The sequence below is a fragment of the Diospyros lotus genome, chromosome 8 (assembly GCF_014633365.1).
Source record: "Diospyros lotus cultivar Yz01 chromosome 8, ASM1463336v1, whole genome shotgun sequence".
NCBI lineage: Eukaryota > Viridiplantae > Streptophyta > Magnoliopsida > Ericales > Ebenaceae > Diospyros > Diospyros lotus.
In genome coordinates, this window is record NC_068345.1 from 2,166,686 (window position 1) to 2,191,688 (window position 25,003).

A 25,003-nucleotide genomic window follows, 5' to 3' on the forward strand; every position below is an offset into this window, starting at 1 on the left:
GGGTCAGTTAATGTATCACTGTCCAAATTTGAATATCCATTTATATCTAGTGTTTTCAAATGAATTTTTTTGGATAAATTTATATTTTTTTATATAATCACTTGAATTTTTCGTTGTTTTGATTATATTATTTGACCTATATTTTCAAATCAATTTAATATTTATATTTTAATTTTTTTTTACAACTAAGATTTTTAATTTATTTGATTACACTCATAAATTTATATTTTTAAATCAATTTAATTGATATAATTTGACATGCGTAGAGTATGTCGTGTATTTTGTAATATCATTTTATTTTTTTGTTTAAACATGAAAGTTAATTTGTTATATCACTTTTTTTAATACATTAAAATATGTAAGTTAAATTGAGTCAAAAATATAGGTCTAAATGTGTAATTGAAATAAAAAAAAATGATTTGTCACATAAAAAAAATCAAAATATAAGCGTTAAATTGATTCAAAAATTAAATTTAGATGTGTAATTCAAATACTAAAAAATTTAAACAACTACACAAAAAATAGGCTCTTATACAAACTTGGACAAAATCTTCTCCAAAAAAGAGGCTGCCAGGGCATTTTCAATCCATTTCCTTATCTCAATTCCTATTACATTATAAACAATTCATTCCTTATTTTTATTTTACCTAGAAAATTGTGTGTGCTTCAACTATATTCATTATTCTTTTATCTATTTCACTCTATATTTTATTTATTTATTAATGAATTTAAATTCTGTTTATTTTATCTTACTTATATTTATCACTAATACACAAAATAATCATATACACGTATAAACAAAAATAATAATTATATACATAAAATAATTAAATATAGAAATACACCATATAAATCATCAAATACAAAAATTCTCCAAAATCATCGAAAAACTCTACTCAATCTTCTTCTTCTATTGGAAAAAAACATTGACAAAAACCCCAGGGGTAGAGCCCAGCGATTCAGAGCGTACACGAAAGGCTTTTCACCCTCAAGTTTACGATGTGCCCATGTTCAACTCTTAGCCATTGCGGATTCCCTAATTTATCTCCTCTATCATCATTGGGGTTGGATGATAGGGGTGCTCGCAAGGGGATATCATCTCAAGACGCAAAAAATTTTTTCAAAATTATTAAAGAAAATACCGTTATTGTTCTACTGGTCATCGTTGTCGCTTTCACTAGTCGCAACAATCGTCGAATACGGTGGTTGAAGCTAGTTTTCGTCGCTTTTACAACTTTCACTGACGATCGATTTAGCCTTCCTCATATGCGTCAACCCTCTTTCGGTGTTGATAACCGTTGTGTGGGGAGAGATAGCGAACAGATTTGGGTCGCCAATCTTGGCGATGATTTTAAGTTTCGTCAAAATTTTGGTCAAATATTTTGAAGATGGCGAGCAACGTTGGAGGCCCGAATCTGAGTTTGGATCGCTATAAATGGGTTGACGAGTGGAGATAGCGAATCCGCACGACTGAGCATGCCATCTGACCCGAGAGTCCACCGGCCGACTCCTATTTAAAAGGAAAGATTCAAGCGAAAAGAATGAGCTGGCCGGCGCGCTTTACATTTTCTCCATTAGGGCAACCGCTGCAGGTCAGACCCCTTTGCCTCGCCGCCGCCGCCTTCTCTAGACGTTTCTGTAAGCTTCTCATTATCCATTATCTCTTTATTCTCCGCAATAAATACAGAAACGGAGCTTACCATTTGAAATAGTAGCGGATTATATTGCAGTTATTTTACTCTGACCCGTTAGATTGTTTAGACCTTTGATTGTTTTGGATAGAAGGGAGAAGATTTGGATCTTGTTTTTTTTTTTCCTTGGATTCCTTCCAATTGATGGCAGTTTGATGCATAGGCTGCGAGGAGAGGAGCAAGGATCGTTCAATGGCACTTCGATTTGAGGTTGGGATATCGTTTTTTTTTTTTTCGTTGCGTGGTGTGGCTTTCATGTAGTTGTAAACGAGTTAAAAAACACAAGATAAGGAAGAGCATAACCTTGGCCTTTTCTTCGACGTGAATGGTTGTTATGAGACTGTCCTACATTTTTCGTGATTGGCTGCTCCAGCTCTATCCATTGTACTGAGCAATCACTCCTTTTGTTGAATTGCATAGCTAGATGCCAAATGAAATGTTAGTTATTCCAAATATTTGGGAAGGTTAGTTTGAAATATGAGGAAGAATTCCCGATTGAGGGTTTCTTTTCCCTTAAATAGGCATATTAGAAATACTCAAGAAGCAGTACGTTCATTTCAAGTGGTCCCCTGGTTGACCAAAATTGAAATGCATTTATTAATGGATTCATGTCAGAAGCAGTTACCAAAAGAAACTGTGTTCATCTGATACAATAATAGCTAGAGTACAAACCAAGTTTTGTATTGAAAGGGCAGCTTGGTATGGCTATCCCCATGTTCTTGGTGCTGGAGGATTTGGGTCTTTTAAGAAGAGACATGCCTATATCTCAATTACGTTGACCCATCACCTGATACCCCACCTTCTTGGACAGACTATAGCTACAGAAGCTCCAATTAATGACCCCTATTTGATTGCTGCTTACTAATGGGAGCTGTGTTTTCTGATTTGTACATCAGATACTTGGGAGATTCAATCGCGCTCGTGCTGCTCGGCTGACACTTCCTCATTTTGTTTGCCAGACGCCTCTGTTTATGCCTGTGGGTACACAAGGTTAGAACTTTTATGATTGTAACATTGAAAATTGCATCTAACTACTAAGCAAACAATATGCATTGAATTACCATACAGCTGGGGACATCCTTTATGTATCAAATTACAATACAATATCTTATAGAGCAAAACCTATTTTTTACCACGACCTTTTAGTGATTTTTCATTTCGTGCTATGACCTCTACTAGAGGGTGTTTATAATACACGAGAGTTCCTGTCTTGTGAGGGGCAAGAGAGCTATTTTTACATGCAATCTTACCATTGTTTTGCAAAGAAATTCTCTCTACAATTGGAACCTTTGAGCTTCCAGTCATAGAGGAGGTACTTTACCATTGCCACCAAGACTTGCCCTTGTGCTATTATGCTATCACTATGACAGGAAGGAAAATGAAAAGGAAGATAAAATCTGCTAGTATCCCCATTATTCTCCTATCTGTTAATAGATAAAAGTATTTGAAATGCTTAGGGGCTATTCTCTTCTTGTTTTAGTTTTGAGTTTTGAATTCATTTTCAGTTTTGTGTTTTGAGTGTTTGTTTTGAAATTGCTGAAAATACGTTATTTTTTTCTGTAGCGTTTTCTACGTTTTGGAAATTTTGAGCGTGTTTGTGATGAAAATAACCAAAACAATTTTTTATTGTTTTGAGTTTTCTTTACAAAATTTTTCCTTGTTTTCGAAAATGTGTTTTTGAAAATATGAAAATAAACACAATTTTCATTGTTTTGGAAAACTAAAAACTGAAAACACCCTGAAAATAGCAAAGAGAACATGGCCTTAGTTTCTTGCCTAGGTTTCATTTCTCATAGATTATGATACTACTATTCTTGTAACCAATAGAACTAGTATACTAATCACCATCCACATCGAGAAAGGTTCATTGAGTGAGGCAGCATCCAAATGGCGATGTCGATTGGATAGGGCGCCTTTTAAATGGGCGAATGGAACGACAATGCATGACGTGGCCACGTTGGATAAAAAGTTGTCCGGACGAGCCTCCACTACTCGACCTTTATCAAAGGCTCACCAATAGAAAGGCTGCTTAGAGGATTCGACACATCATAATGGCATGTGGCTTGCCAGCACTTCCACTAGTGATCCGCAGGTTCAGGATTCCTGCTAGCGCAAAACCTATCATCCAGTGACCTAATGCCAGCAGAGTCCCACCATATTCGCCTAAGATTTGCCTGCTCTTTAAATGCAAACATTCATTGTCCTCCGTCGCTTCAATAGCACACAGGTCGGCTTCAAAAAGGAGTGTTGCAAATCATTCAAAAACATGGCCTCGCAACTCTCGAAGATGCATTGGTCCGAATCCGAGCTCGCGGCGCTTGGCGTGTCCGTTACCCCCGCTCTTGTCGCTGAAGCTCTCATGAGTTACTGGGAATCTTTTGTAGAAGTCCTCGTGGGCCATAAGAAACTTTATGTTCCCTTTGAAGGGGATGGGAATGGATCGACGGAAGGAGCACTCGTTGGTTTCTTCCGAGGATACTCCGGCGTCAAGAATATTCACTTTGCGCAGGCCAACTCGGAGAGTGGAAAACCATCCCGCCACGTGGATATCCTGCTTCGAGATAAAATGAGCGGCGAGCGCCTCATGTCTCTTGAGGGTGTAGCGGTTTCAAATGGCAGGACTGGTTGGTTTGCGCTCGAATGCATGAACCTTCTATTGCGAGGGAAACGTGGTGTCGAAGTCTTCTTGTGTGGAGCCGGCCCCATCGCGGAAGCTGTCATCCTGTCCCTCGATTACGGTGCAACCGAGAGAATCAAGCGCATCTCAGTCCTCAACCGCAATGGGAGGTCTAACCACGAGTTGGTCGAGAAGCTTCGACCAAGAGTGGGGTTTGGACTGGATGCTGTCGGTGATCGAAAACTTTTGCCAAAGGCAAAATTCGTGATAACGGCAACGAACGCCGGAATGCCCGTCTTTGAGTCCTATGAGATAGCGCCTAATGCCGTGACATTGTCTCTCGGAATTGACGACATGCTGGCCTACTACTTCGATAGCCTGTTGGCAGTAGGGGGTGTGCTTGTCGGAGACGATATGGCTGCGATGGAAGCGCGCAATGTTGACCCCCTAAGCCTATACTACTCGCGGCAAGGCATGAAGCTGACACAACACGGAAGGGCCGATGGAGTTAAGAACTATGTGGATGTTCTCGGCGATGCAGCCCTCATGAAGAAACTTGAGGCTTGGGAAGGACCTGCGACATTTATGCCAGTTGGCCTTGCCAGCCTTGACGTTGCGGTTGCTGCAAAAATTTACGAGATCTTATCAGCTAAACTTTGTGCTACAGCCTGAGAAGGCGGCACGCAGGTCAGTCGGCCTGAATCACCCGACCAGTCGTTCGGCAAGGCACCTCAATTGGCTCATTTGCACCATCTATGTTTGTTTCCTCTGCTGTTTTGATTTATGCATGAATAACTTGCTTGTATTTTCAGCTTTAAAAGAGCTTACGTGTATTTCGATTTACTCGTGCCTATTTTGCAATCCACCGTATTTCTTTAACCGAAACAGCCGTGATTACCTTTTGCACGAATTTCAAATTATTGGTTAATACCTAACATATCAACACTATCCATACTTAATGCACTGGACGTTCCCACGGGGCTGTGATTTGGCCCGCCTCACACTGCGCCACTTGGCGTATTCAAAACCGTCGGGGGCTCTAGTCGCCGCTAGATGAAAGTTCGGTGGCAGGTCACATACCCTTGACGCTTGCTCATATTCACACCATCCAAGCAGCAAGAGAAAAACCCGCCCTTGACAGCAGACTCTACAAGATGATCAGAGCTTTCAACCGTGATGATCTCCTTCGTTTTGGTGGAACCTTCGCCGTTTGAAAACACGCGATCTATTTCGACTATGCGCGCCAATCTCAGAGGCGTTTCGAGCGAAACCATTTCCTCAATGATAACTGAATGTTAAATTATTTCTTTCTTATATTTCTAATTAAATTTTTCGGCTGTATTCAATCACAATATTATCCACTTTTAAAATTAATGCGCACACTACCGGCATATAATGAACCGCTACCTTGACTGCGATTGCGCTCTTAGATAGTTATTTAGATCGTCGCTATAAAATCCAAGTTAGCTCAACGTAAACGTAAATTGCATCGGAATTCTTCGTTGTCAAACTACTTCATTTGTTAGCAATTAGGTAATTTCGATATAGCAGGCCTCCACACATCACCACGGCCACTTAGCGAATTTGTCAGGACACAACTGCAAACCAGGTTCACCTAGCGCGCTCACTCTTGAAGACCTTGCCATTTGAAAGGAATTTGACAATCCTTACGGCTCAAACCTACATCGTCAGAGTTCAGCCAATTCCAAACGATTTTGGGCTCGGGCTTGAACCATTTTTTTGAGCCCAACAGATTATTTTGCAAAATTCGAAGTTTCCCAATTGCACTGCTGTATCGTGGGGGCGTGCCAGCTCGATATTGGCGTGATAAGTATTTGTCTAGATGGTTCGCATCTACACCCCCAGAACGATCAGGGACCTACGATAGGGATTTCAACCCAACCACAAACCACAATGCGTGATGACTAATAAAGTTCAGTACGTGAGCGCAGAACAATTTGCCAGCCTGCCAAAGCACGACCAGCCAACCATTTTATCGAAAAATGCCTAAACAAATATTCTGACAGATACGTATCGACTTCCCCGTCCCATCACGTGGCGCAATCACTCCCCTGAATTATGCTCCTATGCACGCTTAGGCAATAAGTCAATACGGAGAAAAATAATTGCTCCACTAACGTAGTGGCAACGTCACGCCAGCACTCACATTTCACTATTTATACCCTTCCCCTTGATTGGCAACTCAGAGCTGGTTCGAAGAAGCGAACATATAAGCCATTACCTCAGAGGATGGAGCTGACCAGCTCTCTCAGGCACCTTGGTCCGATGCTTCCCAACTAAAGCCGGCGTGCTGCTGCCTATCCCCAACCCCATTGATGGAGCACTCGTGGGCTGCTCCGTCGACCTCTTGACCGAGTCAGTCTCCGTGATTGGGATATGGGAGCGATCAACCAACTTTTCGGTGGCCAGTTTTGCCAGTGTGAATGGCCGTAGCTGTCCCTGTTTGGAAAGCCCTTATGCCTGAATTACCTACATATAATACTAGGAAGGCCGCGCTAAGGCGGACCTGATTGGTGAGAAGCATCTCACTCCGGGCAAGTCATTCCCTTGGCTTATATAATATGATGTATTTCAGTATTATTTCTCCACCAGCGACAGTCTATTTATTTCAGTTATCTATGTATTTGTATCGTGCCGCGCTATCAGCGCTTAAATACATTATTACATATATGATGAATATTTTTTCTTAGTTTTTACAAATCCGCGCCAGCGGGGCAAAAGCACAAATATATTCGACTACAGAAAGCAGCATTCACAGACTAAAAATAACAATCTCACATATCAACACCAAACCAACTATTACAAACGTAATAACTTGTCATTTATTTCAAACATTTTAGTATTCTTGGTGAGGTTCGTAAAAATCACATCGTTGTACTAAATAGGCTTTTTTCAGCACATACAACTTCTTCATATTTAAAGTAATTTCTATCCGGATCATTTGGTTGGCGCTGTCGGGTAAAGACATTAAAGGCCAAAGGATTGCCATCGACTGTGAGAACCGATAATTCACCGGTTTTCTCGAAATATTTGCTGGGTAGCAACGCGACGAAGTAACCGTTCCACGCAGGCTCCAGATATCTTATTGCGGAACCGCCATCACCAAGGGAATTTAGTTTGGCGCATCCCTCGACACTCGTCACCTTTGTCAGATACGGCGGCAACGAAGTTACATTGGCCGCAAAATTGCTGCTGTTCCAAACGAGGCAACGTTTCCACATACACCATTATGTCGTCGATCTATCCATATACATGTAGAGGAGCCTATCTCCTGGCACAATCCGCTCAGCATCCGGCGCCGTTTGGTCACAGTTTACCCACGAGGCAAGGTCATCGTAATAGTCAAGCAGCGCTGCGTTAAGTTCAGCCTCCGACTCGTTCAGTCCTTCGGCGGTCAGGAAAGAGAGATCTGCAAATAGAGCATCCAGCTCATCTCCATAGTGCTGCTTTGGCAAGCTTAGTCTTTGGAGCAAGGACCAAGAGAGCATGCTTCTTCGATTTATATACATAAACTACAACTAAAATACAATCAAATGCTGGGCCATTAGCTTCTTCGTAAGTGGGCCCTACCATATTCTTTGGGAATATAGCACAGGAAGGTCTCGGTGGAATCGGCTTTGCCAGTCGTAGATAGCGTTATTTGAAAGCGCACATGTCAGAGAATATGTGCAAATTTCGAGGCAATCCGCTCCCTGATCTCGAAATGATGTCGCCCCATTTGGAAGGCGTCTGGCGTGGGTGTTCTGCTGGTGTGAAGTTTCTTCTGTCAGTACCGGAGCAATACTCCCCATCGTGTTGCCTCACGTAATTTTGTTACCGTTTGCCTCATCTGGGATGTTACTGCCTAGCCCATGAGGGATCTGGAGCGACATATGTGCTAGGGCCCCGGTGTCGCCGATGAGCCGCTGCACGGCTTGGGATTGGGGTTTCGACAGCCATCACCTGGATCGCCAACGTGCGACAAGGCTAGTTGACACCGGCCAAACAGGGACGGCGCAGCGGCTCCCGTCTGGATGCTTGCGAGGATTTTATTGTCGGCATGATCGAGGAGGAAAATGACATCACACTCAATGAGATGGTCCTGCGCCTGGGCGAAGAGAAGGCCGTTTCCATCGGACGCAGCAGCCTCGACGTCTGGCTACGAAAGCGTGGCTGGACATTCAAAAAAAGACCGCACATGCATTGGAGCAGGAGCGTCCCGACTTGTTGAAACGGCGTCGGGACTGGTTCGACTGTCAACTCGATCTTGATCCTGCGCGGCTGGTCTTCATCGATGAAACCGGCTTGAGCACGAAAATGTCGAGGCTGTGCGGTCGTTCTCCCTGCGATGAACGTTGCCGTTCCGCGATCCCTCATGGGCACTAGAAAACGACGACGTTCACGGGTGCGCTCAGGCTATCAGGCATGACCGCACCTATGGTTCTTGACGGTGCCATGAATGGCACGGCATTCCGAGCTTATGTCGAGCAGGTTCTCGTTCCAACACTGACAGCCGGTGACATCATCGTCATGGACAACCTACCTGCCCATAAGGCGGAGGGGGTGCGCCAGGCCATTGAAGGTGCAGGATGCCAACTGTTCTACCTCCCGCCCTATAGCCCCGACTTCAACCCCATCGAAAAGGCTTTTTCCAAGCTCAAGGCGGTGTTGCGCGCGAAAGCCGAACGCACGGTCGAGTATATGAATTTAGAATAACAAATACCATTAATACATGTACTGTCTCTAGTAATCCCATTGTCTGTTAAAACTGCTCGCTTATCAGTGGTTCGGGCGAACTAAGATCAAGCGGTCGTTAAGGTGCTGAATTGTCATCAAGACACCGCGAACCGAAGTACATGAATAGCTTGCCCCATAACTTTGGAAAAAGGCTCATAAAAAAGATTAGAACGAAGCTAAGCCAAAATCGAACACTCGAGAGGCCCATAAACAGAGCTTTTTTTTTTAGAAGCCAGTAAGCCAAATTAGCTACCATGAATAATGTGCTCGGGAAGCTTATGCCGGCAGTTGCGGTAAAAAGACGCAATAGATCGCGCGAACTTTGGGACTTGTCCATAACGTTAACAGCAGCTCGCACCGCCAAGGGTACGAGATTCGCCATGGCAATCAGGCCTGAATAAGGATCAATTGGAAAGGTGGAGAGGCATATTAAAGCACCCATCGCCAAGATCGCCGCAAGTATTCCTGCTTTACTCCCTCGTGGATTGCCTTTTTCGTCATCGATGATATCGGAAACCCAGCGTGAGGACGTAGCAATGGCCAGTATACCAAAACGAACAACCGGCAGTCTCCCAAGAAAAACCTCGCAAGCCAAGTAGCGTGCAAGCCTTTCATCCGCCCATGGAAAGTCAAAAATCTCTAGCACCATAAGCTGCGTCTGTAAAGTGATCGGGCCGGAACGTAAAACGGCAACTTCCGCGCCGAGAAATCCCGATACTATATAGGGAATGACGACCGCTGCCTGCATGATGGCCAACCACAGCCAAAACAGCGCTTTCTCAGAAGAGGGCACCTGAGAACTCAATCGCCATCTCATTTCTTGCCTTTGAATGGAGCTGATGTTTTTTTGCAGGTACTTCTTTGCCCGTGGGGACAGGTCAGGCATTCCGAGAATAAATTGAAAATCTTCATCTCTTTCCCTACGCGCTCGTGCGGCACAAGCGTTTCGCGTAAGCAGAGGCATGCTGATAAGTGTATCTGTCATGCTACGCTTCGGGTTAACCAAGAGAGTATAGGATTTGTCTGATATACCGTCTTTGGATAGTGGTACCGCGGTTCCCTGCACTGCCTTTGAAGAGGGTGCATCTGCACGCACATGAGGATTTTCTGCGATGGATGATGCAGATATCTGCTACATGTGGTATGATGCCTCAAGCTCATCTTCTTGTGTGAGTGTCACTGAATACCCTTCAATGCACTCTGCTTCTTGTTCGACATCGGTTTCTTCAGTGACGTACGAGTAAGGTCCGCCAAGGAAGTGTGAAGCGCTAATTTTTTTGAGATGTCGGCTATGAAACCAGCTACTTTTGAGCTTCTCATCAAACGCAGCGCGAGCAGAGTTCAAGTTCTCCATTGATGAATTGGAGGTCACTACTGGTTTTGGAAGAGCCTATGATCTTTGAGGGTTGCGAAGGTACGTTTATGAATGATTTTGAGCACATTCAGGCACCAGTTAAATAAGTGGAAGTCTTGATCTCCATATTGTTTGTCAGGCAGGCTCAGCCAGGCGGTGCCTGCCTTTATTCTTACAAAAAGCTAATTTTGCACATTGGAACGCAACTTGTCTCATTCGGTTAATATCATCACTAATTCAATGGCCCGTTGCGATGTTCCCGCATAGGGTTTCGTGGAAAAATAACTTGGATTTTAGCCAATAGATTGAAAAAGAACTGACTTTTAGTCCTCCATAATGAATGCATGTTTTAGCAAATAAATTCTTATGCATCTGGACGCGATTATAACGCTAAAGTGACAGAAGTTTGAAAAGGATAATTCATGTCTGGAAACAATCATTTATAAAACATATTGATATTTGAAAAAGAAGCATAAAATAATATTAAAATAGATAGAAACTATATTATTTTAATTGCAATTGATTATCTAACGAAATCTCATCTTGGGCTTCTATTATTTTCCAGCGAGATCTGTCATTGTGTGTTTTCATTTAAATACGGAATTGTCGAATTTCTTGCATTAATTGTCATGGTTTTTCATATTCCACTATTTCGGCGATCGTTGGAATATCCCCACAGTTAAATATTTCCTACTTGGTACGACTTTCTGTAGGAGTGAAACTCCTTTTCTGGATTCGGGGCATGCTGACCTACAAAAGCGCGACAAATTGGCAAGAAGTAATAATGACTGTTTTTCATCAACTGTGGCGCACCATAAAAAATCATCGACGCAATATTCAATATCCAAATGTTCTTCATAGCTCATTAGCAGGCTGAGTCGTTTGTCTTCTCGCTCAGGCGATTCACAATTGTTTCGGATTCTTAATGGATATACGTCTATACAAACGCCCACACTTCACCGCATTTGCCATCACCAACCCGCCTAGTCCAAGAAAGTTGCACCGAGTAATTTCTAAAGCTTTTGTTTGCTATGCTGAGTTTGCAAAGATTTGTTGCGAAATCAGCAGAAGTGGACGGATGGGGTGTTAGACTGCGGCTTTGCAGAAGCCATCGATATATGCCGTTGGTGTTCCTGATTGCACCGTGCCTTCATGGTCCCCGACCGGGCGAGTTGGAAGTGTTGGCTTCTCGTCACACCCCGGGTTGGTGCAACTTTCTTGGACTAGGCGGGTTGGTGATGGCAAATGCGGTGAAGTGTGGGCGTTTGTATAGACGTATATCCATTAAGAATCCGAGACAATTGTGAATCGCCTGAGCGAGAAGACAAACGGCTCAGCCTGCTAATGAGCTATGAAGAACATTTGGATATTGAATATCGCGTCGATGATTTTTTATGGTGCGCCACAGTTGATGAAAATCAGTCACTATTACTTCTTGCCAATTTGTCGCACTTTTGTGGGTCAGCATGCCCCGAATCCAGAAGAGGAGTTTCACTCTTACGGAAAGTCGTACCGAGTAGGAAATATTTGACTGTGGGGATATTCCAACGATCGTCGAAATAGTGGAATATGAAAAACCATGACAATTAATGCAAGAAATTCGACAATTCCGTATTTAAATTAAAACACACAATGACAGATCTCGCTGGAAAATAATAGAAGCCCAAGATGAGATTTCGTTAGATAATCAATTGCAATTAAAATAATATAGTTTCTATCTATTTTAATATTATTTTATGCTTCTTTTTCAAATATCAATATGTTTTATAAATGATTGTTTCCAGACATGAATTATCCTTTTCAAACTTCTGTCACTTTAGCGTTATAATCGCATCTAGATGCATAAGAATTTATTCGCTAAAACGTGCATTCATTATGGAGGACTAAAAGTCCGTTCTTTTTCAATCTATTGGCTAAAATCCAAGTTATTTTTCCACGGAACCCTATGCGGGAACATCGCAACGGGCCATTGAATTAGTGGTGATATTAACCGAATGAGACAAGTTGCGTTCCAATGTGCAAAATTCGCTTTTTGTAAGAATAAAGGCAGGCACCGCCTGGCTGGGCCTGCCTGACAAACAACATGGAGATCAAGACTTCCACTTATTTAACTGGTGCCTGAATGTGCTCAAAATCATTCATAAACGTACATTCGCAACCCTCAAAGATCATAGGCTCTTCCAAAACCAGTAGTGACCTCCAATTCATCAATGGAGAACTTGAACTTTGCTCGCACTGCGTTTGATGAGAAGCTCAAAAGTAGCTGGTTTCATAGCCGACATCTCAAAAAAATTAGCGCTTCACACTTCCTTAGCGGACCTTACTCGTACGTCACTGAAGAAACCGATGTCGGACAAGAAGCAGAGTGCATTGAAGGGTATTCAGTGACGCTCACACAAGAAGACGAGCTTGGGGCATCATACCACATGTAGCAGATATCTGCATCATCCATCGCAGAAAATCCTCATGTGCGTGCAGATGCACCCTCTTCAAAGGCAGTGCAGGGAACCGCGGTACCACTATCCAAAGACGGTATATCAGACAAATCCTATACTCTCTTGGTTAACCCGAAGCGTAGCATGACAGATACACTTATCAGCATGCCTCTGCTTACGCGAAACGCTTGTGCCGCACGAGCGCGTAGGGAAAGAGATGAAGATTTTCAATTTATTCTCGGAATGCCTGACCTGTCCCCACGGGCAAAGAAGTACCTGCAAAAAAACATCAGCTCCATTCAAAGGCAAGAAATGAGATGGCGATTGAGTTCTCAGGTGCCCTCTTCTGAGAAAGCGCTGTTTTGGCTGTGGTTGGCCATCATGCAGGCAGCGGTCGTCATTCCCTATATAGTATCGGGATTTCTCGGCGCGGAAGTTGCCGTTTTACGTTCCGGCCCGATCACTTTACAGACGCAGCTTATGGTGCTAGAGATTTTTGACTTTCCATGGGCGGATGAAAGGCTTGCACGCTACTTGGCTTGCGAGGTTTTTCTTGGGAGACTGCCGGTTGTTCGTTTTGGTATACTGGCCATTGCTACGTCCTCACGCTGGGTTTCCGATATCATCGATGACGAAAAAGGCAATCCACGAGGGAGTAAAGCAGGAATACTTGCGGCGATCTTGGCGATGGGTGCTTTAATATGCCTCTCCACCTTTCCAATTGATCCTTATTCAGGCCTGATTGCCATGGCGAATCTCGTACCCTTGGCGGTGCGAGCTGCTGTTAACGTTATGGACAAGTCCCAAAGTTCGCGCGATCTATTGCGTCTTTTTACCGCAACTGCCGGCATAAGCTTCCCGAGCACATTATTCATGGTAGCCAATTTGGCTTACTGGCTTTTGAAAAAAAAAGCTCTGTTTATGGGCCTCTCGAGTGTTCGATTTTGGCTTAGCTTCGTTCTAATCTTTTTTATGAGCCTTTTTTCAAAGTTATGGGGCAAGCTATTCATGTACTTCGATTCGCGGTGTCTTGATGATAATTCAGCACCTTAACGACCGCTTGATTTTAGTTCGCCCGAACCACTGATAAGCGAGCAGTTTTAACAGACAATGGGATTACTAGAGACAGTACATGTATTAATGGTATTTGTCATTCTAAATTCATATACTCGACCGTGCATTCGGCTTTCGCGCGCAACACCGCCTTGAGCTTGGAAAAAGCCTTTTCGATGGGGTTGAAGTCGGGGCTATAGGGCGGGAGGTAGAACAGTTGGCATCCTGCACCTTCAATGGCCTGGCGCACCCCCTCCGCCTTATGGGCAGGTAGGTTGTCCATGACGATGATTTCACCGGCTGTCAGTGTTGGAACGAGAACCTGCTCGACATAAGCTCGGAATGCCGTGCCATTCATGGCACCGTCAAGAACCATAGGTGCGGTTATGCCTGATAGCCTGAGCGCACCCGTGAACATCGTCGTTTTCCAGTGCCCATGAGGGATCGCGGAACGACAACGTTCATCGCAGGGAGAACGACCGCGCAGCCTCGACATTTTCGTGCTCAAGCCGGTTTCATCGATGAAGACCAGCCGCGCAGGATCAAGATCGAGTTGACCGTCGAACCAGTCCCGACGCCGTTTCAACAAGTCGGGACGCTCCTGCTCCAATGCATGTGCGGTCTTTTTTTGAATGTCCAGCCACGCTTTCGTAGCCAGACGTCGAGGCCGCTGCGTCCGATGGAAACGACCTTCTCTTTGCCCAGGCGCAGGATCATCTCATTGAGTGTGATGTCCTTTTCCTCCTCGATCATGCCGACGATAAAATCCTCGCAAGCATCCAGACGGGAGCCGCTGCGCCGTCCCTGTTTGGCCGGTGTCAACTGACCTTGTCGCACGTTGGCGATCCAGGTGATGGCTGTCGAAACCCCAATCCCAAACCGTGCAGCGGCTCATTGGCGACACCGGGGCCCTAGCACATATGTCGCTCCAGATCCCTCATGGGCTAGGCAGTAACATCCCAGATGAGGCAAACGGTAACAAAATTACGTGAGGCAACACGATGGGGAGTATTGCTCCGGTACTGACAGAAGAAACTTCACACCAGCAGAACACCCACGCCAGACGCCTTCCAAAGGGGGCGACATCATTTCGGGATCAGGGAGCGGATTGCCTCGGAATTTGCACATATTCTCTGGCATGTGCGTTTTCAAATAACGCTATCTACGACTGGCAAAGCCGATTCCACCGAGACCTTCTTGTGCTATATTCCCTGAGAATATGGTAGGGCCCACTTACGAAGAAGCTAATGGCCCAGTATTTGATTGTATTTTAGTTGTAGTTTATGTATATAAATCGAAGAAGCATGCTCTCTTGGTCCTTGCTCCAAAGACTAGGCTTGCCAAAGTAGCACTATGGAGATGAGCTGGATGCTCTATTTGCAGATCTCTCTCTCCTGACCGCCGAAAGACCGAACGAGTTAGAGGCTGGACTTAACGCGGCGCTGCTTGACTATTACGATGACCTTGCCTCGTGGGTAAACTGTGACCAAATGGCGCCGGATGCTGAGCGGATTGTGCCAGGAGATAGGCTCCTCTACATGTATATGGATAGATCGACGACATAATAGTGTATGTGGAAACGTTGCCTCGTTTGGAACAACAGCAATTTTGCGGCCAATGTAACTTCGTTGCCGCCGTATCTGACAAAGGTGACAAGTGTCAAGGTATGCGCCAAACTAAATTCCCTTGGTGATGGCGGTTCCGCAATAAGATATCTGGAGCCTGCGTGGAACGGTTACTTCGTCGCGTTGCTACCCAGCAAATATTTCGAGAAAACCGGTGAGTTATCGGTTCTCACAGTCGATGGCAGTCCTTTGGCCTTTAATGTCTTTACCCGGCAGCGCCAACCAAATGATCCGGATGGAAATTACTTTAAATATGAAGAAGTTGTATGTGCTGGAAAAAGCCTATTTAGTACAACGATGTGATTTTTACGAACCTCACCAAGAATACTAAAATGTTTGAAATAAACGACAAGTTATTACGTTTGTAATAGTTGGTTTGGTGTTGATATGTGAGATTGTTATTTTTAGTCTGTGAAGGCTGCTTTCTGTAGTCGAATATATTTGTGCTTTTGTCCCGCTGGCGCGGATTTGTAAAAACTAAGAAAAAATATTCATCATATATGTAATAATGTATTTAAGCGCTGGTAGCGCGGCACGATACAAATACATAGATAACTGAAATAAATAGACTGTCGCTGGTGGAGAGATGATACTGAAATACATCATATTATATAAGCCAAGGGAATGACTTGCCCGGAGTGAGATGCTTCTCACCAATCAGGTCCGCCTTAGCGCGGTCTTCCTAGTATTATATGTAGGTAATTCAGGCATAAGGGCTTTCCAAACAGGGACAGCTATAGCCATTCACGCTGGCAAAACTGGCCACCGAAAAGTTGGCTGATCGCTCCCATATCCCAATCACGGAGGCTGACTCGGTCAAGAGGTCGACGGAGCAGCCCACGCGTGCTCCATCGATGGGGTTGGGGATAGGCAGCGGCACGCCGGCTTTAGTTGGGGAGCATCGGACCAAGGTGCCTGAGAGAGCTGGTCAGCTCCATCTTTTGAGGTAATGGCTTATATGTTCGCTTCTTCGAACCAGCTCTGAGTTGCCAATCAAGGGGAAGGGTATAAATAGTGAAATGTGAGTGCTGGCGTGACGTTGCCACTACGTTAGTGGAGCAATTATTTTTCTCCGTATTGACTTATTGCCTAAGCGTGCATAGGAGCATAATTCAGGGGAGTGATTGCGCCACGTGGTGGGGCGGGGAAGTCGATACGTATCTGCCAGAATATTAGTTTAGGCATTTTTCGATAAAATGGTTGGCTGGTCGTGCTTTGGCAGGTTGGCAAATTGTTTCGCGCTCACGTACTGAGCTTTATTAGTCATCACGCATTGTGGTTTGTGGTTGGGTTGAAATCCCTATCGTAGGTCTCTGATCGTTCTGGGGGTGTAGATGCGAACCATCTGGACAAATACTTATCCCGCCAATATCGAGCTGGCACGTCCCCACGATACAGCAGTGCAATTGGGAAACTTCGAATTTTGCAAAATAATCTGTTGGGCTCAAAAAAATGGTTCAAGCCCGAGCCCAAAATCGTTTGGAATTGGCTGAACTCTGACGATGTAGGTTTGAGCCGTAAGGATTGTCAAATTCCTTTCAAATGGCAAGGTCTTCAAGAGTGAGCGCGCTAGGTGAACCTGGTTTGCGGTTGTGTCCTGACAAATTCGCTAAGTGGCCGGGGTGATGTGTGGAGGCCTGCTATATCGAAATTACCTGATTGCTAACAAATGAAACAGTTTGACAACGAAGAATTCCGATGCAATTTACGTTTACGTTGAGCTAACTTGGATTTTATAGCGACGATCTAAATAACTATCTAAGAGCGCAATCGCAATCATGGTAGCGGTTCATTGTATGCTGGTAGTGTGCGCATTAATTTTAAAAGTGGATATTATTGTGATTGAATACAGCCGAAAAATTTAATTAGAAATATAGAAAAGAAATAATTTAACATTCAGTTATCATTGAGGAAATGGTTTCGCTCGAAACGCCTCTGAGATTGGCGCGCATAGTCGAAATAGATCGCGTGTTTTCAAACGGCGAAGGTTCCACCAAAACGAAGGAGATCATCACAGTTGAAAGCTCTGATCATCTTGTAGAGTCTGCTGTCAAGGGCGGGTTTTTCTCTTGCTACTTGGATGGTGTGAATATGAGCAAGCGTCAAGGGTATGTGACCTGCCACCGAACTTTCATCTAGCGGCGACTAGAGCCCCCGGCGATTTTGAATACGCCAAGTGGCGCGGTGTGAGGTGGGCCAAATCATAGCCCCGTGGGAACGTCCAGTGCATTAAGTATGGATAGTGTTGATATGTTAGGTATTAACCAATAATTTGAAATTCGTGCAAAAGGTAATCATGGCTGTTTTGGTTAAAGAAATACGGTGGATTGCAAAATAGGCACGAGTAAATCGAAATACACGTAAGCTCTTTTAAAGCTGAAAATACAAGCAAGTTATTCATGCATAAATCAAAACAGCAGAGGAAACAAACATAGATGGTGCAAATGAGCCAATTGAGGTGCCTTGCCGAACGACTGGCTGGGTGATTCAGGCCGACTGACCTACGTGCCGCCTTCTCAGGCTGTAGCACAAAGTTTAGCTGATAAGATCTCGTAAATTTTTGCAGCAACCGCGACGTCAAGGCTGGCAAGGCCAACTGGCATAAACGTCGCAGGTCCTTCCTAGGCCTCAAGTTTCTTCATGAGGGCTGCATCGCCGAGAACGTCCACATAGTTCTTAACTTCATCGGCCCTTCCGTGTTATGTCAGCTTCATGCCTTGCCGCGAGTAGTATAGGCTTAGGGGGTCAACATTGCGCGCTTCCATCGCAGCCATATCGTCTCCGACAAGCACACCCCCTCCTGCCAACAGGCTATCGAAGTAGTCGGCCAGCATGTCGTTAATTCCGAGAGACAATGTCACGGCATTAGGTGCTATCTCATAGGACTCAAAGACGGGCATTCCGGCGTTCGTTGCCGTTATCACGAATTTTGCCTTTGGCAAAAGTTTTCGATCACCGACAGCATCCAGTCCAAACCCTACTCTTGGTCGAAGCTTCTCGACCAACTCGTGGTTAGACCTCCCATTGCGGCTGAGGACTGAGATGCGCTTGATTCTCTCGGCTGCATCGTAATCGAGGGACAGGATGACAGCTTCCGCGATGGGGCCGGCTCCAAACAAGAAGACTTCGACACCACGTTTCTCTCGCAACAGAAAGTTCATGCATTCGAGTGCAAACCAACCAGTCCTGCCATTTGAAACCACTACACCCTCAAGAGACATGAGGCGCTCGCCGCTCATTTTATCTCGAAGCAGGATATCCACGTGGCGGGATGGTTTTCCACTCTCCGAGTTGGCCTGCGCAAAGTGAATATTCTTGACGCCGGAGTATCCTCGGAAGAAACCAACGAGTGCTCCTTTCGTCGATCCATTCCCATCCCCTTCAAAGGGAACGTAAAGTTTCTTATGGCCCACGAGGCCTTCTGCAAAAGATTCTCAGTAACTCATGAGAGCTTCAGCGACGAGAGCGGGGGTAACGGACACGCCAGCTGCGAGCTCGGATTCGGACCAATGCATCTTCGAGAGTTGCCAGGCCATGTTTTTGAATGATTTGCAACACTCCTTTTTGAAGCCGACTTGTGTGCTATTGAAGCGACAAAGGACAATGAATGTTTGCATTTAAAGAGCAGGCAGATCTTAGGCAAATATGGTGGGACTTTGCTGGCATTAGGTCACTGGATGATAGGTTTTGCGTTGGCAGGAATCCTGAACCTGCGGATCACTAGTGGAAGTGCTGGCAAGCCACATGCCATTACGATGTGCCGAATCCTCTAAGCAGCCTTTCTATTGGTGATTCTTTGATAAAGGTCGAGTAGTGGAGGCTCGTCCGGACAGCTTTTTATCCAACGTGGCCACGTCATGCATTGTCGTTCCATTCGCCCATTTAAAAGGCGCCCTATCCAATCGACATCGCCATTTGGATGCTGCCTCACTCAATGAACCTTTCTCGCAATTTATATGTTGAATGTATCTGTAACTATCGGATATTTTCCTTTCTTATGGAATTTGTGACAAGCATCTGTGGGCGCCTAGTCCGTGGGGGTTAATGTAAATGCTTCCAATAGTTTACAAGATTGAACTATGGTAGGTGGTCCAAACTCTTTGCATCACAAACATGTCACCGAAATAATTTATTTTAAAATAATATTCCTTATCTACATGAAATCATGCATAAATCTCTCATGTTTTGTTAAAATATTCTAATACGCCAGGTCAAATTATCTTAACAGTATTTAGCAAGTTTCTACGTTGAATCATATTCTTTTGTAAGCAATGTTCATGGAGATTATAATATATAATTGTTTTATTGAACAAAGGTAATTATGATGTGTTCTCCATTCATGGATAGGGACTGTAGTTTAATTCAACTGGTGATTTTTTTTTTGCAATTAAATATTGTTCTTTGCCTGCCAGTTTCAACAAGCACATAATCTTTGGCCCTAGTGCTTATTATTGGATGGTTAGTTAACTATTAACCATGACTTTGGTGGATATACTTTGCATTCATAGATTCCACTAGCAATTTGTTTACCGAAATGATTTCCTTAATATTTACAGGTGTATGCATGCAACTTTTGTAATTTGTTGAGTGAAAGAAGTTGGCTCTTTCTGTTATAGGGACTATAAAAGGCTTGACAACTTGCCAGCTTGAGGAAATTGGTTGCCAAATAATACTTGGGAATACTTATCACTTGGCACTTCGACCTACTTCTGAACTGATTTATGAGTTGGGCGGTCTCCACAAATTTATGAACTGGCCGAGGGCTCTGCTTACTGATTCTGGTGGCTTTCAAATGGTTGTCTTATGTGAATTACTAAGCCTTATTTTTTTTTTCTTTGATGTGAATTGACTTTGTTGTCTTTGCTCGTATTAGTATTATGATTCTTCCATTCCAAGTGTTACTTTCCTGGTTTCCATATACTACTTTGTGAACAAGCAGTCACAGTTTTACATTAGATAGACTTTTCCACATATTGTGTCTTGAACCCATTTTAGGCCTTGACCTATTTCATTTGGTTTATGCAAAGGCAAGTTTTTAATTTGAGGCATTCCAAGTTTACTCTGGGCCATGTAGTTGTTCAGTGAGTATAATTTTCCTGCCATACCCCAACTCTTTTAATTTGATGTACACGGTGAAAAAGTTTGCTATGAAGTTCTGTTGTTGGCCTTAAAACCCTGTGTTGCTGTGTTCCCTTGCCACTGTATTATTGTAATTATATTGATAGTACTTTTGCAAGTTGGACATGGTCTATAGTTAAGGAGATCTTCTTTTCATATGTAAAAATTGAAAAGAAATAAAAAAAGTAAAAAGAAAAAGGGAGACAAATCTTACCGAGACATACACATATAGAGTTAGATATTGTAGTAGATCACCCAAATTTGAAAAACATTTGCAACTTGGGCACTGCCTTGAACTGCTAATAGTATTGCATTACGAGTGCATTTCCAAATGTATTTTGAAAAGTTTATTTGAAGTAGTTTCAAGTGATATATATTAGAGGTGCCAAGAGTTCTAAGTCTTCCATGAACTAGTTGTCAAAATGGTTTTGAATGGTTACTTTTGGTGAACTGAACATATATAAATATTGCTTTTGATGGCTTCATGATCTGAAGGTTTTTGTTTGAACATTGATAATAGTGTAACTAAATTACATGTTCCCTCTTTAATGTTCATAGGTCTCACTGTTGCATCTGGCTGACATTACCGAGAAAGGTGTTACTTTTCAGGTGACCTTTATGTGAAGTTACTGATATAGTGAACCACTATTTGAGATATAAATGGTCTTGTTTCTTGTTAATTATTTTTGGACTATTTCTTTCTTAGAGACATTGTGTTTGTTTATGCACAATGTAATTATGTGCAACTATATATACCTTTGACTTTATGAAGCTCTGGCATCTAAACTTCTAATGTTGTTTGCAAGTGTATGAGTAATTTTAACTATACCAAAGCATCATAGCCAATCTTTTTTCACGTTCCATCCTGTGATGTATGGATATTTTTGCGATAGTAATTGAAAAAGCTTCATTTTTCTGTCATCAGAACTCGTATTGGTTATTGGTCCAGGGTTAAAAGCTCAAGATGTCAAATGAAAACATAGTTCAGTAATTGGTTGTCCATTGTATGCTTCCTTTGAGTGACCTTTGAAGTAAACTGGGAGCCAGATGTATGAGTTAAGGGATAGATATTGCTAGACAGTATTAAGGTCCATGGCACATTTTTTATCACATATTTCCGAATTCAGTAGAGTTGTCTTGTGGTTGTGATTTCTTATTTTTGTCACATGTTACATCCTGTGCTTTGCAGCATGATGCTTTTTTTGTCATCATTCAGCATTTAGCCACTATGCTATTATATCTGCTATAATTTTATGATTTTTATTCTGTTATTAAATTTCACTCATGAACTAATGATGTTGAGAATGCACCTTTATTTTTTGACATAATTGTAATTGGGGTTCGTTGTGTTATTGCAGTCACCAGTTGATGGGAAGCCAATGCTTTTAACTCCTGAAGAATCAATTCAGATCCAGGTGGGTACATTTTGTGTTTTTACTCCAATTGGAGGCTTCAATTAGTTTTACAATTGTATAACCTCCCTAGTAATTTTTGTTTTACTTGTAAAAAGCTTCTTTTCCGGTACATGTTTCTGAGGATGGAGTTATTGTGATTTGTTTGTTTTTTATTTTTTCAGGGAATGGTGTTGTGGCCATTATGTTGGTTCATGTGTGTCAGACCTTAGCGAATCTGACAATGAGTTCCAGAGAATTTGAAGAATTCTTTGGAAGGAAGAAGATAGAAACCGAGTAGGAGAGGGAAGAAAGAGAGGGAGAGAATGTGAGAAAGAATTCAGAATGGGTTTTGATTCAAATTCCACATGCTCCATACAGTTTGCGTGGTCCTTTATATAGGAAGGATGCCGCGTGTCTATTCCTGCCATTGAGAGGTTATTTACATAAGTGTCCTTCTAGAAGTAACTGCATAACTACCTACCCATGTGTATGTGATGCTCGCCACTTGCATGACTTATTCCCTAGCTAGTGACTTATACCATGACAAATTCTCCTGGGCTTGGAACATTTCTTGTCCTCAAGAAATGGTGAGTAGACTGGCTGCTTGCGGAAATTGCTTAAGCAGGTCCGGTAAATATTCCCAGGTGTTGCTGTCATGTGAAAGGTTGGACCATTTAACTAACACTTGAATAATTGGGGCCCCATGCTTGTAGAGTACTCGCTTGTCCAAGATTGAGCTCGACTGTGCTGTAACGTCTGCCTCTCTCGACATTTGCGGTAGAGTAGAAGCTACTTGCTGATCTCCTACTGACTTCTTAAGTAAGGATATATGAAAAACCGGATGAATCCTTGTCTCCTCTAGCAATTTAAGCTTATAGGGCACAATGCCAATCTTAGTTTCAATGGTGTAGGGCCCATAGTACTTAGGACTTAACTTGGTTATCTGGCCTCGGGCAATCTTCTTGACATGTGCTGGTCAGAGCTTTTAATAGACCTGCTCCCCTACCTCGAATTGCCTCTCACTTCTCTTTTTATCCACGTATTGCTTCATGCAGTTTTGGGCCATTGCCAATTCCTTCTTGAGCTGCTGTAACACATTCTGTCTTTTTTCCAAATAATCCTCCACTGTGGCCACTGTAGTGCCATCCCCAATAGCTGGAAGGAGTGGGGGTGGGTAGCTGAACAGTGCTTCAAAAGGTGACTGTTTAATCGAGGCATGGTGGCAAGAGTTGTACCACCATTGTGCAAGAGAAATCCATCTGTGCCATCCCTTAGGGTGAAGAAAACATAGGCACCTGAGATACCCTTCCACACACTAGTTTACCCGTTCGGTCTGGCCATCTATCTGAGGATGGTAGGCTGTAGACATCTTCAATCTCACTCCTAAAGCCTTCATAAGCTCCTGCCAGAAAAGGCTAGTGAAAATCTTATCTCGGTCAGAAATTATTGAGTTAGGGACCCCATGTAGCTTCATAACTTGGTCGAGGAAAGTTCTAGCCACTTCCCGAGCAGAATATGGATGAGTTAACCCAATAAAGTGAGCGAACTTCGTGAGTCTATCCACTATGACCATAATGCAATCTTTGCCTTCCGATTTAGGCAAACCCTCTATAAAGTCTATACTAATGCTGTCCCATGCCTGAGCAGGAATGGGTAAGGGTTGTAATAGACCTGGGGAGGCTATTGTTTCATGTTTACAACGGCTGCAAGTATCACAAGCCATCACAAACTCTGTTACATACCTTTTCATCTGGGGCCAATAGAAGAGTTGTTTCACTTTGTGATAAGTGTTCTGGATTCCGGAATGACCACCCACTGGTGACTTATGTAGGGAGCTCAATATCTTTTTCTTTAAAATCTCACTGTCCCCTATCAACAATCTCCCCTTATCCTTATGCCTCATTATCCCATGACTCAGCCTATATCCAGGCTTGCTGTTGGGGCTTAGTATTAACTGTTCCTTAAAGCTCTTGCATCTTCTAATCTCCTTCATAACTTTCCTCTACTTCCTTGTACCAGTCCGGAGTCACCACCGTGAGGGCGGCAGTGTGTCCTTCTTCAAAGCATCTGGAGAGGGCATCAGCAGCCACATTCTCTCTGCCCTTCCTATATTGGATGGTGTAATCCAAACCCATAAGTTTGGCCATCCCTTTCTGCTGCAAAATGTGTCTGTAGTTTCTGTTGGAGAAGAAACTTAAGACTTTCGTGGTCAGTGTGTATAATGAATTGACCGCCTTCTAGATAATGTCTCCACCATTCCACAACCATCACTATTGCTAGTAACTCCTCATATATGCTCAGGCCGACATGTCTGGGAGATAGGGATTGACTGAGATAAGCTAGAGGTCTGCCCTCTTGCATTAACACTGCTCCTATTCCTGTTCCACAAGCATCTGTTTCAAGGATGAATGGCTTATTGAAATTCAGTAATCCCAACATCGGTGCCTTGCACATGGCATCCTTCAATTGCCCAAATGCTCTGTCTGCCTCCGGTCCCCACTTAAACCCATCTTTCTTCAGGAGCTTTGTTAATGGCCGGCTGATAAGGCTGTAATTTCTGACAAAACGCCTGTAATAGCTGGTGAGTCTAAGGAACCCCCTCAAAGCCTTCAAGTTGACAGGCTTTGGCCAGTTCACCATAGCAGCTACCTTCCTGGGATCAGTACTCACCCCCGCCACTGAAATAACGTGGCCCAAGTACTCCACCTGCTTATGGCCAAAGGCACATTTAGACCGCTTAATATACAATTGGCTGGATTTGAGGATATCGAATGTAGTCCTTAGGTGTTGCAAATGTTGGGTGTAAGTTTGGCTGTAAATTAAGATGTCATCGAAGAAAACTAAGATGAATTTACGTAGAAAAGGCTCAAAGACTTGGTTCATAAGAGATTGGAAGGTAGTTGGAGCATTGGTGAGCCCAAATGGCATAACCAAGAACTCGTAGTGGCCATGATGGGTTCGGAAAGCGGTCTTATGGAT

The 25,003-nt window shown here is 43.5% G+C and overlaps 1 protein-coding gene across 2 annotated transcripts in view; it reads left to right on the forward strand.

The window, feature by feature from the left end:
- Positions 1–1,457: 1,457 nt before the first annotated feature.
- LOC127807678 (uncharacterized) overlaps positions 1,458–25,003 on the forward strand; it is a 40,389-nt gene continuing 16,843 nt past the window's right edge. The window contains exons 1-6 of one of the 2 annotated variants that reach the window (XM_052345715.1): positions 1,458–1,638; positions 1,855–1,901; positions 2,588–2,681; positions 20,129–20,307; positions 21,189–21,239; positions 21,989–22,045. In XM_052345715.1, coding sequence (XP_052201675.1) covers positions 1,542–1,638; positions 1,855–1,901; positions 2,588–2,681; positions 20,129–20,307; positions 21,189–21,239; positions 21,989–22,045 — 525 coding nt within the window. In that variant the 5' untranslated portion in view covers positions 1,458–1,541. The remainder of the gene's footprint in view (positions 1,639–1,854; positions 1,902–2,587; positions 2,682–20,128; positions 20,308–21,188; positions 21,240–21,988; positions 22,046–25,003) is intronic. The other variant, XM_052345714.1, reaches the window with a different exon arrangement.